The sequence below is a fragment of the Daphnia pulex genome, chromosome 6 (genome assembly GCF_021134715.1).
Source record: "Daphnia pulex isolate KAP4 chromosome 6, ASM2113471v1".
Lineage (NCBI taxonomy): Eukaryota > Metazoa > Arthropoda > Branchiopoda > Diplostraca > Daphniidae > Daphnia > Daphnia pulex.
The window spans coordinates 6564458-6581508 of record NC_060022.1 but is presented as its reverse complement, the minus strand read 5'-3'; the positions used below and the strand labels follow the sequence as shown (position 1 = coordinate 6581508).

At 39.9% G+C, this 17051-nt stretch overlaps 2 protein-coding genes and 1 pseudogene across 4 annotated transcripts; 2 read left to right on the top strand and 1 right to left on the bottom strand.

The window, feature by feature from the left end:
- Positions 1-1446: 1446 nt before the first annotated feature.
- Positions 1447-5255, top strand: LOC124195554 (pollen-specific leucine-rich repeat extensin-like protein 2). Its single transcript, XM_046590034.1, has 4 exons — positions 1447-3325; positions 3581-4288; positions 4357-4407; positions 4471-5255. Exons 1-4 carry the CDS (start codon positions 2001-2003, stop codon positions 4904-4906), a joined length of 2520 nt encoding a protein of 839 aa, XP_046445990.1. The 5' UTR covers positions 1447-2000; the 3' UTR covers positions 4907-5255.
- Positions 5256-8457: 3202 nt separating this feature from the next.
- Positions 8458-10131, bottom strand: LOC124195560 (annotated as a pseudogene).
- A 1817-nt stretch (positions 10132-11948) lies between these two features.
- Positions 11949-14749, top strand: LOC124195562 (probable serine/threonine-protein kinase samkC). Of its 3 annotated transcripts, none has more exons than XR_006875273.1 (6): positions 11997-12628; positions 13353-13601; positions 13656-13966; positions 14049-14362; positions 14423-14597; positions 14654-14749. XR_006875273.1 is itself a non-coding variant. In XM_046590043.1 (5 exons), the coding sequence occupies exons 2-5, from the start codon at positions 12497-12499 to the stop codon at positions 13943-13945; spliced, it is 837 nt and encodes a 278-aa protein (XP_046445999.1). In that variant the 5' UTR covers positions 11949-12075; positions 12463-12496; the 3' UTR covers positions 13946-13966. The 3 variants fall into 3 exon arrangements, 1 of the variants encoding a protein (XP_046445999.1); XR_006875272.1 differs by having other exon boundaries at positions 13131-13601; XM_046590043.1 differs by lacking the exons at positions 14049-14362; positions 14423-14597; positions 14654-14749 and adding an exon at positions 13131-13296 and having other exon boundaries at positions 11949-12075; positions 12463-12628.
- Positions 14750-17051: the final 2302 nt, after the last annotated feature.

Here is a 17051-nt window from a genome sequence, read left to right as displayed (position 1 = left end):
ATTCACTTCGGATGGAGCACCCCGATCCGCCGTCCAGTAGTCACCTCCAAGGTAGGACGCCGTTGAAATTCTCTTTCTGTAGCTACGTTTGATTCGGAAAGTGTGCGTTGGTGGCTAGGAAGCATATTATGAAATGTGACTGGTGACGTTTCGATAAGATGAAAGCGAGCCCCAGTCACTTATGAGATCGAGTGCTCTTGTTTGCCTACTTGAAAGTTTGGTGCATTTCATGGAGAACTGTGAAGACAGGTTCGGGAATGGGAATCATTTGTTTTTTGTTTCGTTTTTTTTTTTTTTTTTTAATTTTCTTGTTGTTGAAAAAGGAAGAATCGGAAAGGGGAAATGTTTTTCGGCCGAGTTGTTGCTCATTTGTTCTATTTATCGACGAGATTTCCATTCATGCCGTAGTAAAAGTATGGCGGTTTCTATACAATCGCAAAGAGATTGACAGTTCTTTTCCAGACAGTTAGTTATTCACATGGGACCAGTCTGTGCGAGTATATCAACGTGCTGACATTGAAAGTCGGGATGACCGATGAATCTTTGAAATGCGATTTTGTTTGCTGAGAGACACGAGGTGGATAGGAAAATACGGGAAAATACTAATGTTGTTTGATTCATTTTTTCTTGTCCATTTTCCCGTTACAGTATTTTAAAGTTGATACTCTCGGAATTTGTGCCCTTTTTTACTTGATATTCGAGTCATATGAGTTGATGGCTTGGAATTATAAAGTCAAGAAGTGATCGACACTTGACTTATAGTTTTCGTGTTAAACGAGAAATAGGGTTTCCCTGTTTATGGTGCCGTGAATTTTCCCGTTTTTGTAAAACAATTTCGAGTCACCGCCAACGTTCATGGTTTTCTTATTGTTCAAGTGTGTGATTGGGCTCTGCGTTTTTAATGAATCGATGAAAGGGATTGAACTTTGAACATTGTAGGTTTTTTTATTTGCTTCAGAAATATTTTTTTCTGAATCTTGATCGTAATTTAATGGGTGGGTAGTTAGTTATATGCCTCCGAAGCCTACCAATTCACCGGCCAGTCTGTCATTTGGAAACTAAAGAAAGAACATTCTATCTAATCTGGCAGCAGCGTCGACCGAAAAGTCTTGAAATTTCAAAACCAAAATGTCCGATCGTCGTGCCAGTTGTGCCTCATCGAATTTCGTCAAAAGTGTTGATGAAACATGATGCAGTCTATAGGTATGAGCTATTTTTTAAGTTAAGTCATTAAAGTTAAGATCTGATAGTTTTTCGAAAGTTTTTTGTATTTTTTTGTTTGTTTGGTTTTTTATGAAATGAACATTGAAATTTGAAAGACGAGACAACGAACGAAACGTCAAAACTGTAAAAATAAGCGAAAGCTCATTTAGCTCATGGTGATGGTCTGCTTGGTCATTTTTTTCAGTACCTTTCTGGACGCTGCTCCAATGACGGAAGGTTGTGACAATGACATGTCTGTGTTCGTCGTGACATACGGCATGTCTACCGTCGATTGCTTTCTCCAGTCTGTTTATCAATTCCTCTTGGTTGGTGGTTCCGTGGGGCACGACGAAAGTTTCTACACAGCAGTCGTCTAGAAGCAGATTTTTATCTTTATACACATCCATAGTGGAAGACCAATCGTCTCGGAGGCGATTTGCCTTTATAAATTGGTTCAGTGATGGTCCCAATTCCTCGACGATGACATCGAACAGGTGACTGTTGAGGCTTATTGCTGCCGCTTCTTTTGTCTTGGTCCATTTCCGGGTGCGCTCCAATGCCAGGGTCTGGAAGATGATGTAAGGAGGCACGGTGAAGGCCTTTTTGCCGGACTGGGAGGGGTCATTTAACAGATTTAAAGTTCGACGAAATCTGGTCCTTCGGCATTACCATCCCATCCCGGATCAGCTCCGTTGAAACCCTCGCCCAAAGAGCCTTCAGAAGACGAACAGAAAGAGTATCCGGAATATCCGGATTATTACGAAGATGATTCACCCCGTTTCCAAGAAATCAAGAAAATGGATGCCGCCTCTTCTCCGAACAATGTTGATTTCGGGCCGGAGATTCGAACACCAGGTGACAGCGGCGATTTCTTCCCGGAAAATCCGTTCAGGGGTAACTTCCCGACCGATTTTGAAGATTTCTTCAAAGAGTCGAGCTTTGGCGGTAGAGAAGATGAAAGGCCAGTGCCACAACGTACTACAGTACCACCACGCCCGTCACCTTCACCCCGCCCTACAGCTCCGCAACGTCCAACAGTACGCTATCCAGCACCACTCCCAACTGCACCTCCGACACCTCCCACTGTTAAGCCAACCAAAGCCGTTCCCGTTCCTGTGAGAACGACCGAACCCCCTCAGAGGCAAATTCCATCGCAAAACGTCAAAACGGAAGAACAGAAGCCTCATTCCGGCCTGTCCATCGCGGGCCCTGTCAAACAACTAACTAAGCTCATCCAGCGTTCCACCAACTTCCGCCAGCGACCCAATTCGCAGAATCATCAGAAAGAATCGTCACCCAATCACGATTTAGCGGAACCCCGTCCGTTGACTCCGGATAGGTCGCGTGATTGCCCACAGCAGCCGGAAAGACCTGCATGGAGTCCGTCATCAAACGAGCAAGAAAGCACGCATTTCAACAACAAGGAAACGATTCCAACAAGGATCAATCCACCTCCGGTTCAGTCGCACTCTTTCAACCAGCAGTCCGCATCCTCCAACCTTCCGTTTTACCGACAACAAAACGACCAGATCGGCGGTATTTTCAATCCAAACACCATCATTCTCGAGAGTGGTTTCAAACCTATCCGGAATGCGGATGGGCCGATCCCACCGCTTGGATTTGACGTCGAGCCTCAGCAGAACGCGCAAGGGAAAGGAATCTCTGCCGAAGATCCGAGATTCACGACGGATTCACCAAGTTTGGTAACATTGGATCCCGTTTTCGTCGCTTCCGAACAAGATCACCGCAGACCCAAAGAACCCGTTCCCATCACGTTGCCCAAGGCTGTTGTACCGGTTGTTCCCGGACCATCGGCACCTGTTCCGAGGTTCCCTCCTAATCACGAAGCCAACCAGCAGCAGGTGAACCACTTCAATCAACAACAATTCAGACCGCACCCGACGCCTCCTTCCCAGCGTCAGCAACAGCAGCGACCTCATTTCAACGGCCAGGATGTTAATGCTCGTCCCCACACACCTCCACCTTCTCCTCCTGCTCGCAAGAAGTCTTCAGGTTTGGCTGCATTTTTCAGCTTTGGTGGTAACCGCCGGAAGGAGCAGAACACCCCTCCCCTGGCTACGCCGATTGCTGCTGGACCATCTGGGCCTTCTCCTAATAATAGGTGAGCGGATTTCAAAGAACAAAAGTTTTCGATGTAACCGAAAAATTTTGTTAATCAAGCTTGTATAGCTATAGCAACTTTGAACACTATCTATTTTACCAATCAGTATTATTTATTGTCCAGTATTCGATGAGATTAAAACAGTCAATACACTGATGAGGATCGAAACATTTTGTGACTGACTTGTTTCCCGAAACGATGAAATGAATGGACTGATTTTAATGACAGCCATATTTCTTATATTATTCACAACAGGCCATCGCTAAATTGGCAACCTCAGAACGGTCCTCTCCTTCAACTGAGACATCCGTCAGCTGGACAAAACCGTGAACAGCTGCTACCGCAACCTCTACAAGGACCGCCACCGGGACTCCATATTCAACGACCTTTTGCTGGAGAAGGACACAAACATCAAGGTGAACAGCCGTTATCGCTGCAGCAGCGACAGCAGCAAGAGGGTCAACTAAAGAACCGCAATAATCCGGCGCAAAATCAGCCGTCATTACAACCGCAGTCCAAGCCAAATCAAGGACTAACGGGCCTTCTTCAAAGATTCCTGGGCGGTGGGGACCGACGCAAAGATATTTCTCGACCACTGCAAATGGACAAAAAAGCAGATGGACCTCATGCAATACACAAAGGTCCACCTCCTGTCTCGATAAATGGAAAAGCTGATTTTCCGTTTCCACCAAACTTCCAAGGGCCGCTTCCACCCATCATTGCCTCTAAAGTTCAGGCGGCCACTAGGCCCAATTTCGACGGAGTCCGCCGTTCTGAGCGCCCGTTGAAGAACCCCAACGTTCTAGATCAGTTTTCAGCATCCATTATCAAAGGAGGATCCGTTTTGGGAACTGGAGGCAAGCCCGTCATCACGGATGAAGAGAGAGCTCAGTTGGAACGATTTTTATTTGGGCCATCAGAACAATACACCCCAAGATCATTTCCATCCGAGTCTTTGTTAAGGTAGTCACATTTTTTAAAAATTTATGTTTATTGTCTTTCCTACTAATTATATGTTTTACTTTTTAAAGCAACCTCGAGGAATGGTTGTCCGGTGAAGCTCCTTCCGAATCTTTACTAAGGTACACAATAACTCTTTAATAACTCTGTTGGTACCCATCTAATGTTGATTCTTGTCCTTGTAGTAAAATTGCCGAAGTTTTATCCGTTGAAGCCTCGACGGATATTTCTCCAGAAGAAGATAGCACTGTTGAACCAGATGCCTCAACCACTTTACCAACAACCAATGATGAAGAGATTTCCTCTGTCGACGAAAAGTCCCATAATGTCTTAAATGATGATGACAATAAAGAAATCGATCCTGTTGAAAGCGTCGCATCACAGCGACGGAAGCGACAAGCCGTCGATGATGAACGGAATGACAATCATTTTTTGGATAAAATTCCTCAACAGGATTCGAGCCAGCTGCCAGTTGAACACCGCGGATTGGACGACGAGGAAGTAAACGATTCTCATCAAAACAATAACAGTAGTTCCACTAAATTTGCTCCTTGGTTCTCCGTTACTTCCGCATTATTCTTACTTATTGGTTTGACAGGAATCCAGTTAAATCACATTTAATAACCTATAATGTTTTTCCAATCTACTTCCTTATTGTAAATAATTGCCAATAAGCAATCGACTGACGATGTCATCACATAACTCAGATTGAATTGCAACACAAAATGGTTGGGTTTCACTTAAATTGCATAACAGAACAGAAAAAAAAGGATGGCTTGTTCTTAAATTTCACTCTTTTAATTTATTGCTTATTTATATTCCTTTGTCACGGTTTCAAAATTGGTCTTAGTTTAATGTAATAGGGATGTCTTGTTTTGCAGTGTATGTGCTTTTCTACAAAATCTTTTTGCAAACTACCTGATTTCTGACGGAATATAACAAGTGGCAATACACACAATTGGGAATATTGGTTAGTGTATGTTATCCTCAGATTTACTATAAAGATCGAGGGTTGCTGAATGCTGACAGAAGAACTCACCGACAATAGAACCCCAATATTTAAATAATTTTTAGAAATTTATTTCGACCCCAAATTTCATGGAGATCACGAATATTTGGTTTAGATCAGATAAATCCACTCACTAATTGTTAAAATTTAAAGATTTTTCACTGACTCAGCTTTAATGAAATTTTATTTAAGATTAAGGAGCATTTATTAAGATTGCTGAAATTCGTTAACGCATTATTCCCAAACCGATTTTTAACAATTCGGATTGGAGGAAAGAAAGCTCCAGAAATCCCCCACTAGGAGCCAGTGCAGTTTAAAAACAACAATGGCTGCCATTCCCCACAGTGATTAGTGACTGGTAGTTGTTGTTTAGTGGTCCGTCTTTCACGTTTCGTTGCAATATTAGGTGAACATTTTGTAATGTTTGTTTTAGCAGATTAAGTATTACCAACCTTCGTCGTTGGGTATTGCTAGCATATTTAAAGTTAGCCCAGTTAAAGTGTGGTTTAGGAGTATTAACTGAACCTGAAGAAAAGTCGCAAGTCACCATCTATCTTGGAGAAAATATTACGTGAGTATCAAAGTTACTTGCCTTTGTTTGTTAGTTCTTTCAACTGAGTGTCAACGAGCTAGAGCAGACATTGTTTTTTTATGTTACTGTTAAGTGTTTATTTTTTCTGATGCCATTGATCATTTTCATTTTCTTAATTTTCCGTTCAGTTTAGTTGATTTAATTAAGTTTGCTTTGCTCATCTCTGGAGAAGTTTCTCGCTGCTACTATAAAGAACTTTTTAGTGATAGTGTGTAAATGAATAGGGAATATTTTTATGTAATTTTTTTTTTAATTCACGTTTTTTTGTTAAAAATATATTTAAACGCGTTGTTTACGTTTTTTTTGGAAAGAACGGGGAGAAGAGGGAGAATGGGACGAATGGGAGGGAGGGGGGGGTACGAAAAAAAGGGGACCCAGTGGACCCACGTTTCCTTTTCTCCCTTATCTCCTTTACCTCCGCATTTATTTTAGGCCGCAGAAAGGCCAATCGTGTTATTGAAGCATATCGCAAACTGGAACAGGTTTTTATTCCATCAATGCGAGTTTATTAGTTTTCTATATTTAACTTCAATGTGATTTTGCAGGGTGGAATTTCGAACCCCCAATCAGAAGTGCCATTTGACAATAATTATTTATTTATTTAATAATAAATACACGTGTGTAATTCGTTTCTCAAAGGTGCGAATCTATAATCAACGGAGTCGCCAGGAGCAGAAGATGAAGAAATGTGTCGAAGTCCGAACTCCTATTCGTGAAATGGAAGGCGAGCTCATTTTGAAACATAAAGAAAACTTGAGTTTGCACCATTATGTACTCGAGCATCAAAAATACGCCAGGTAAATATTAACGGCTAATAACGACTATTCCAGCAGTTTTTAATTTTGCCTTTCTCATTTAAGGTTGTTGGTGTTGGAGATTAGAGAATTAGTAAAGAACATTAGTGTAGTATAATTTGTATTTGATCTTGAGGTGTATGACTATACGACGATACACAATACATAACCATGGTATTAAAGGTTACTCTCATTAATTCTGAAAAAAGAGTTGCGTGTTTCAAAAACTTTTTTCTCCTCTTAGATTTGTTCGGAGGTTTGACTCCAGTTGTGGTCGCTAAAGCTATGGCCGCATGGGAAGTCCGGAAAATCAAAAATTGTAAGCAATGAAGTGGGACGCATGCGAGAAGCGAATCAGATGCTTAATAGGTAACACTTTTAACATTCCGTATTCATTTTTTAATTGATACTGACTTATCTCAATAGAAGTTGCAAGTAAAAGACCTCGTGTTGATGAAGAGGTGCGAGAAGGCCATCAATCGCGAACTAACTCAGCAGCATCCAAACTACTGAATCAGGAGAAATACTGCAGAATGATAGCTGCAACATACACAAACAGTCAAGAAATGCTGAGACGTCAAGGGGATATGGCGCTTAAAATTAATATCCTTACTGATTACGTTGCGAAGCTGAGGGTTGACGCAGATGGATCGAGCGAAAAAAATCAAAGAATGACTGCCGTAGATGACCTAATTGAAAAGTTCCCTTTGAACGAGTTATCCGACTTCGATAATTTTGAAAGAAGGTTGAAAAGAAAGGTTCTGAACAAAGAGCTAGCTCATGAAGATTTGGTATGTTAAATGTTTTTTCTTGTTAAAAATATTTAATAATTTTTTTTTTTTAGTATTTGAGGTTTGCGCTGATTGGAGGTTTAAACGAGGATAAACTTCTTAGTAATATTTTAAATGTTTGCCTAACTATTTCCATTGCTAAAAAGTTGGACTGGAACTGGTTTCTGACTGTTGGACTGGAAGGGAGGAAAGGGGCGATAAGGTTGGTCTTCGCAATTCTACGATACTGAGCTATGTGTTGTTGTGAAGGGTGCCGTCAGAAAAGGCTTTGAAAAAAAAAACGTTAACTGATGAATATTTCAAGTAAAAAATTAGCAACTTTCTTGATTCATCAAAGGATTTGCGTAAAAAAGTAAAGCAACTAAATAGATCTATGACCATGTAGATTGATTTACAATTAAAGGAAATATATTATCCGATAACCTCTTGAATGACATGTGCTTATGGGAGAATATTCATACTAGATTCAGATCCGCGAGATAGCCGGTAGTCATGCATCGGGGGGTGCATGGTGATTCCTGGGGCTGGAAATAACCGCTGGAAAAAACGGACGGGCTCGCGTTACTCGTCTGACCAGTCGCCGCAGTCAGCCAGGCAAAAATTTTGTTTTCTAATGAAGAGAGGGCAGAATTTTCTTCAACTCACTTATAGATTAGCGAAGTGTGATTTGTGGATCAACTTAGTTGAGTACCCCAGTGAATTTCTTACGAAGCATTCTTATTTATGCAGCCAACTCCGCGGATCTATTCAGCGGATTATCCTCCACGAATAAGCAATTCCATTCGTCATCATTTTACTAAAAACATTTCTTATGATCAAAATGTTAAGCTCTATGGACCGCTTTTCTATTCGAAACTCGGTGTCGTTGGATATCTGTCACAAGAAGGGGTATGGAGAGAAATCGAATAAAGTTTTTAGATAGCAAACCGCGATTGGTTGTATTAAATTCCAACTCTTAGTTATACAATGCCAGGAATGAGGGAGCAACGCAATGAAGTTTAGCCATGATTTTTAAGACAATAATATTAGTTTTATTATATGAATGCCCTCATTCCAGTTCGAAAAAAACGCTGAAATAAGAACAATTGGGAGAAACTGAGTTTGCGTTTTATAACAGTAATTGACACGTTTAATCGCCTTTCTCCAGCGAGAAGCATCTTCATTATTCTCCAATGGCGGCATCTCTTCTTCGGCTTTGGCTTCCTCACCACCAGAAGGGACATCATCTTCATCGATACCCAAACCCAATTTGATCATGTGGTAGATGCGAGAAGCATGGACGGCTGGCTCTTCCAGGGAGAAACCAGATGACAGCAGAGAAGTTTCAAACAGCAACATGACCAAATCCTTGACGGCTTTGTCGTTCTTGTCAGCCTCTGCTTGGACGCGCAGGGCTTCGACGATGGGCATTTCACGAGAAATGTTGAGAGGAAAATCCTCAGAGTCGACGACTCTCTTCATGAAGTTGAGGTACTCGGGTATGAGCTCCTCGCAGTTGTCCATGATAAAGACACGGCGGACGTACAACTTGATGCGGTTCTCATGCTTGCGGTTCTCAAACAGATGGAAAGGAGCACGGCGTGGGACGAAGAGGAGAGCGCGGAACTCGAGCTGGCCTTCAATAGAGAAATGCTTGACAGCAAGATGATCATCCTAGTCATTGGTCCATGACTTGTAGAACTTTCCGTATTCTTTCTGGCTGATGTAATCGGGATTGCGAGTCCAGACGGGCTTGGTCTTGTTGAGTTCCTCATCAGCAGAGTATTTCTCCTTGATGGTCTTCTTCTTCTTCTTGCCAGCCTCCTTGTCGGCTTCCTCATCCTCACCAACATCTTCGACCTTTGGTTTCTCCTCGTTGTCATCCTTCTTTTCCTCCTCTTAGCCTCATCGTCGCACTTCCTTGTCGCGCTACTTCTCAACCAATAGTTTGATTTGGTAGCAAATGAACTGTGAGTTCTTCTTGACAACCTCCTTGACTTTCTTCTCCTCCAGGTAATCCATCGCATCTTCCTGTCAATAAAGAAAAAAAAACAGGCATGAGCATATTGGATATTATGCCATGAACATACCTTCAAGTGGAGGACAATCTTGGTTCCTCTACTCATGGGTTCTCTGTGATTAGGCTTGATGGTGAAAGAACGACGATGACGATTCCCAAAAGTACTGCTCATCATCATTGTGCTTGGAATGAACTGTCACCTTGTCGGCAACCAGGTAAGCAGAGTAGAAACCCACACCAAACTGACCAATCATGGAGATGTCAGCTCCGGCAGAGAGGGCTTCCATGAAAGCTTTAGTTCCAGACTTGGCATTAGTACCCAAGTTTTTAACCAAATCAGCCTTGATAATGCCGATACCACTAAAGCAAAACAGAACAGTCAAATTTGTGTTCAAATAGGAGGAACTAAATTTCTCAACTTACATTTACATGAGAGTGAGACTACAGTCATCCTTGTTGGGGACAATCTTGATTTTAAGATCCTTACCGCTGTCCAACTTGCTTGGGTCAGTCAGGGATTCATAACGGATCTTGTCTAGGGCATTTGAGGAGTTGGAGATCAACTATAGAAGGTGTTGATAATCAAGCTCATAAGCTGAGCAATCTTGGCCTGGAATGTGAAAGTCTCAGTTTCGTCTTACATTTTAACTTCTCCAGGCATCAAAAAAGGAAAAGGAAAATATTTCAGTAAGAAATTTTTGTCAATTGTGGTAGATCACACTCAAAAATTGAAATTCTACATATCTATGAACTTGAGGCATACCAAAAAATGTGTAAATAACCAATTTGTTTGTCTAAACCAGTATTATAACTTACTTTGCTTTAAAACGTAAACAAACAAACCGGACGCTTTTCTGTTCACGTTGGGTGGGGATCTACATGTATACAAGGCCGTCGGGCACTCGTAAAAACTGCCACCAAATTCGCTTCTTGTTAGGCCTGCAAATGTGATCCATTTTAAAGAGATTTATTTTTTAAATCTAATGCCTACAAAATTTTTGCGTGATTGGTGTCACAATTACGTAAATTTAAGTGTCTAATTACTGCAATTTAATTTTTGACTAGAAGGGAAACAGTTCTTTACAGGCCAGTGGCGCTAGTAGTATGCTTCCGATAAGCATAGCGCGCCACCGTGCACAAACGCTTTAAAGCCAAATTCTGTTTCTCACATGTTCAGTCGCGTGGTCGCAGAGCACCAGAGAGGAGGTGCTGAAGTTTTTTTTTAATTATTTTTTTGTGTTTTTAGCTTTGGATACCAAATGGATTATTGTGAGCTCAAATGTGTTTTTTTTTATTGTGAAGTCGGATTTGGCTGAATTGTATGGGCTAGCTGGGGTAGTGCCCATTTTTGAAATTTCTTGGTTTGTGTTTTTGCCCTGGATACCAAATGGATTATTGTGAGCTCTACTGTATTTTTTTATTGTTAAGTCGGATTTTGCTGAATTGTATGGGCACCCAGATGCTGGGGTAGTGCCCATTTTTTAAATTTATTTTCCGTTGAGACCTACCCCTTTTGTCAACAACAAATCATTGAGAAGATTGCTGTTGTGTAGAGACTGCGAATAACCTTTGCGAACTGAAATTGGACTAATACTTTTAAAAATTAGTACTGCGGACAAGATTTACAATTACAAAAGAACTGTTTGAAATTTTCTGTTGTATTTTGAAAGTTCATTAGGGACATTTTAATCTAATGTAAATAGAACTTCAACTTTTCACTATTAACATAGTACTGCGAACAACTATTGCAGTTAGGTTAGGACTGCGAAAAACCTTTTTCAATTACTGCAACACTTTACGATTCCATTTCTACTGTGACTAACCTTTTACAATTGGTATAGGATTGGATACTTTTTACAATTCAATTTACACTGCGTGCAACCTTTTACAATTAGATGGACTGAGAACAACTTTTAGCATTTCAAATAGGACTGCGAACAACTTTTACCATTACAGTTTGTATTTTTCCATTCTATTTTTTGGTTCATTAGGGATATCCCGCCTTCAGTAAATCCATTTGACACTTCATTGCAATGTCAACAAAGTTTTTTATTAATTATTTTTGGATCCCTTCTTTTATAAGGAAATGACTAATTTTTGCATTCACAATTATATTTATCTGCCTGTTTATTTTATTTCATTATAGAAATGTTTTAGTATTCTTCATCCCACAAATCTTCAAATTCTTCGTCTACATTCCTGTTTTCTGATTCTCTATTGCTACCTGAAGAACGAAAATTAAGTTTTTTAATTCTTTTTTGTTAGTAGAAAAGTAATTACTTTGGCCGTCAGTTTCTTTTAAATGTTGTTTCAGTAAATCCGTAGTCTTGTCGTGGATGACATAGCCATCAGTTTTGAAATTTTCACCAGGCTTATGAAACTGAACCTTTTTCATCAGCTCAGTGATTGTACTGTCACTGTCTGAATCCTGTTCTATGGGGAGAACAAATCGAAGTGTTAAATTTGGAACTGACACTAGCCATTTTCAATATTTTGGTTCTTTGTTCTTTCCCTTTCCTCTTGTTTTGAAAAGCTAAAAGTGAAAAAAATTAATGTTGTCATTTCAGATACAACCACAAATAAAATGGATACCTTTTCAATGAAGGTGAATGTAGGCCAAAAAGTATTAATCTCTGTTATTAATTAATTTAAACTTTACTTTCGACGAAGCACTATCTATAATGAATAGAACAGAAAGTGCTGGTTCAAGTGACACGAACATGACTGCTGTCATGTACTCACCAAGCCACCGAAAGAAAATAGTCAAATTAATCTAGAGATGGCAAAGAATAACGTTATGAGTATAGCTCAAAAATTAACTTAGCTATTTAAAAAAAAATAATAATAAGTAAGGTTACGTTCGTTTCAGTCTCGTTGTCATAATTTATCCATTATTGCTATTCAAAATGACCACAATTAAACCATGATGCACCGCTGTATTTTTAGTATTACTTGTACCCCTTAGACAATACTTCTCATTCTGTTTCATCAGTTTTCCGCTAACCCACGATCCCACTTTCAAGAAAATGTCGGATAGAGCTGAAGAGGAGTTTAACAGCTTAATCACTTGCCTGGTGTGCACCAACACTTTTAACGAGACCGAAAATTCGCCTCGTACTCTTCCATGTGGACACATATTTTGCCTGAATTGTCTTGAGGTAAAATGGAATTCATTAAAAAAGTTATTTTCTGTTGCAATAGAAATGTTTGCTTGTGCTTGCAAAGGAGAATTCTGAAACACCTATTTTTTTCAAATGTGCTATCACATTAATTTATATTACGAATATATTTTGTTAGTGGAAGAAATCGGTATAATAGGTGATATAGATGTTTTTCCAATCAAAAAGTAGTAGTCTAATCTTTTAGTCTACTACATTTTAGTTGGAATAACATCTATAATGCAATAATTAGTACTGACCCCTAAATTGTGTAGATCGAATAAAACATAATTAGTACCCAATGTTCAATATTCCTTTAAAATTCGTTGAAAAATTTCCACTACTTGGATTTTTATTTATAGATAATTCTTCATTTTATTCCATTTTTGCGTAGAAATTAAGATGCAAGTAGTAGAAATATTTTAACATGTTTTAAGTAATATTATACATTAATGAGGGTTCGGTATTTATATGTCGTTAATAATTTATCGCCTTTTATTAGAGAATTTGTATTATAAATCATCTGGGGGGGGGGAAGGAATTGACTTGCCCACTTTGCAAAAAGGATCATTCAATTACTTCTTCTATAAGAGAATCTACGTTGGAATCGTATCAGACGTTGTACCTTGTGAAATTGCCAAGGGTGGTGGCACCCACTGCTACAGACAGTAGTTATTTGTTCATTTATTTTAAAACTCAAAATAACAATAAATTACATTTACAGCAGCAGTAAAACCATCAAATCTTAACATTGAGCAACCTATCCTGCGTCCCCCCCCCGTGGAGGATATAACCCCGCTACTAAATTACCCCACCCGTGACCAATGTATGTTATTGGACGCTGAGCCTAGAGACCAAGCGATGCCATCTGTAGGGAGGGCCCGCGGTCATCCCGGTACGTTAAGTGATTCGTCGAGGCTATCTCTACGTAGAACACGCGGACGAGGGGAACTATTTGCGGAACCTACGCCAAGTAACAAAAAAATTCAACAATAACGGCACGGTCAATAAAATGATTTTTTTTTAGGATATTCCCCGTATTCTCGAGTGAATTTGTCGAGAAGGATGAATTCCCCACCATCGGCCAGAAAATCGAAGGCATCTTCTTCAAGCCCGTCTCCACGTGCGGGATCACCAAATCCGGGACCGTTTAGACGATCCCTGTCACCTAGGCCAGGCCCGTCTACCCGATCGACGTCCCCAAGGCCAGGACCCTCTAGAAGATCGTGGTCGCCACCAAAACTAAATTATGGGGGGGGCGGAGAAATACTCCACTGTGAAGGAGGAACTACGTGGGAAAATGACGAAGAAATCTGATAAGACAACTATTTCAATCAAGTAATCAAATTTAACTAAAGTTTTCGGAATTCGTACAGGGGAAATGTGGAAATTCTAATTCGTGAAAAAATGTTTTTCATAGAGAAAAACGATAAGGAAACCAAGGATTTCTTCCTGTGCAACATTCGACACGATTTCTCTACCGACGAACCCTATTATGCTCCAGAATTTTTTTATTGGGATATTCTGGAAGAAAACGGCCTCGGTTGGCGAAAAAATGTCGTTGTCAATTCGTTTCAATTACAACAAGGAAAGCGTACATGAAAAGCTGGTACAGCTGTATCCACGTCTCCGTGAGTGCCAACAAAAATATTACATCTGATGTGTAACAAGGGGGGACGAAGCCAAGAGTTAAGAATGGTTAATGTGGGCCCAGCTTCTGGAACAACTATTACTGTAATATTTTACACCCAATTTTTTTCCTTTCAGCTATTAATATCTATTTTCTTATGCTAGCAATTACCAAAAACCCTGTACCTCGTCCCCATGGTAAGGGATATCAGCGTGGAAGGCGTCGCGGAAGAAGTCCGCGAAGAAGACCTGAAATGTGAATACTGCAGAAACATCTTCACAATGGCGGACTGGGATAACCACTTGGAGGGGATATGTCGGCGAGATGGTCGACAACAAAGTAATTACTTTTCTACTAACAAAAAAGAATTAAAAAACTTAATTTTCGTTCTTCAGGTAGCAATAGAGAATCAGAAAACAGGAATGTAGACGAAGAATTTGTAGATTTGTGGGATGAAGAATACTCGAATATATGTTAAAAAGTAAACTATACATTTGTGGGTCCTAAATATGTAAACAATGCCCATATGCCCTGTACAAAACATTTTATTAATGTGACTTCCACTAACTACTTCAATAGTGGAAAACTTACATGCTACGGATTACCTGAATGATGTAGTATTTTTCCATATTTTTCTTTGGTCGAAGTTGTAATCCAGCTAAGAGAAAAAGCACTTTAAAAAAATACTTCCATTAGAGCCCATGTAAAAAAAGGGTGTGGTTTTATTAAGATGGTGGATTGCAGCGTTGTCGGACTACAAGAATCCTGCTATCCGCACGGTGCAAGAGGTCTATCGCGGTTTGCTATCTAAAAACTTTATTCGATTTCTCTCCATACCCCTTCTTGTGACAGATATCCAACGACACCGAGTTTCGAATAGAAAAGCGGTCCATAGATCTTAACATTTTGATCATAAGAAATGTTTTTAGTAAAATGATGACGAATGGAATTGCTTATTCGTGGAGGATAATCCGCTGAATAGATCCGCGGAGTTGGCTGCATAAATAAGAATGCTTCGTAAGAAATTCACTGGGGTACTCAACTAAGTTGATCCATAAATCACACTTCGCTAATCTATAAGTGAGTTGAAGAAAATTCTGCCCTCTCTTCATTAGAAAACAAAATTTTTGCCTAGATAGTCCGGCTTTAAAGTTGCATTAAATGGCTTCAATTCCAACATGATAGGGATTCAAATGATACATGTTGTGAAACTGGTCAAAAGGTAACCGAAAAAAAATAGGCCTAGTTAGGCGTGCTCCTGGATTATAGTTACACCCCAAAATGATGTCTATAATAATCGCCCAGCAATCACCATACATTGCGCGAAAAAATACTTAAACTATATATAACCTTACCCCTAACCCCCAAAAATTTATTATGCACACTCCCTCATTTAACTTAAATCTTAAAAGCAAGTTAATCTTTAGTTAATTACAAGCGCAATGTGCGCTTAGAAAGCGCTACACCTAGCGCGAACTATTTAAAATGTTTGGCCCAGCGAGCCGTATAAAACTTTGGACGGGAGACAATTAGCGCTAATAAGATAGCGAACGGACTCGCGACAAGCGCTAATATGATGTACGGGCGCGCGCTTCTCGTACCGTCTCGTCCATTTGCGGTAATCGTTTTCCCTTTCGCAACATTTTATTAAAATTAACGAAACGCTTGCGCGTTTCCTAAATAATGCAATGAAATTAATTGCCCTAAATATAGCGCATCACGCGCAAGTTTATCGGAAACACATAGCTAGTCCCACGATCACTTCGATAGCGCTAGATCTAGCGCGAAACATTTCAATGAATTATTTTTCACGCAATGATCCGCCGAAAACAGCGGAAGGACCAGCGGAAATAGCGGACGGGCTCGCATTACTCGTCTAACCAGTCAGCGCAGTGGTTTCCCTTTGCATTCAATACAAACAAATAATTTAGAGCCATTCGCATTAAGTAGCGTTATTTAAGCGCTTTCGCTTTTTTAAATATAGGATTAAATAATACGCTCAAATTGAGCGCATATCGCGCAAGAAGCGTTAAACATTTATTTTAACGCTTGCGTGTTTCGTAAGTTATAAACGGACTCGAGACAAGCGCTAAAATTATCAACGGGTGTGCACAACTTGTCCAGTCGCCGCAATCGTTTTCCCTGTCGCATTTATTACTTTTATTAACGAAGCGCTTGGGCGTTTCGTAAATAATACAATAAAATAAATTGCGCTAAATATATATTTAGCGCATCGCGCGCAAGTTTATCGCAAACCAATTGCTAGCGCAACGCGCGCTTAGTGCAAATCATTTGAATGGCTTATTTTTCGCAAGCTTATAATGAGCCGCCGAAAACAGCGAACGGGCGACAGCGCTAAAATAGTGGACGGACCAGCGATAAGCGCTTTAAAAAATCGGACGGGCTCACGTTACTCGTCTGACCAGTCGCCGCAGTCAGCCGCAGTCGTTTTACTTCGCTTTACATTTAAAAAAATAATAATTTAGAGCGACGTGCATTAGGTAGCGTTATTTAAGCGCTTGCTCGTTTTTTTTATTTTGTGATTAAATCCCCGTTTGTACTACTGGATTCAAACTGGCTATAAAGGGGGTGGAGATGTGGCATGAAGTAATTATTTTGACCGCTAGGTGGCTGCCGTTTTTATATTGAACTTTTTTGGGATTATATATTGAACTTTTTTGGGGTTTTATATTGACTTTTTTTTGCTTTTTATATCAACTTTTTGTTTTTTATATTATATCTTTTTGCTTTTAATATAATACATTTTCAGTTTTTATATTGCATTTTTTATAT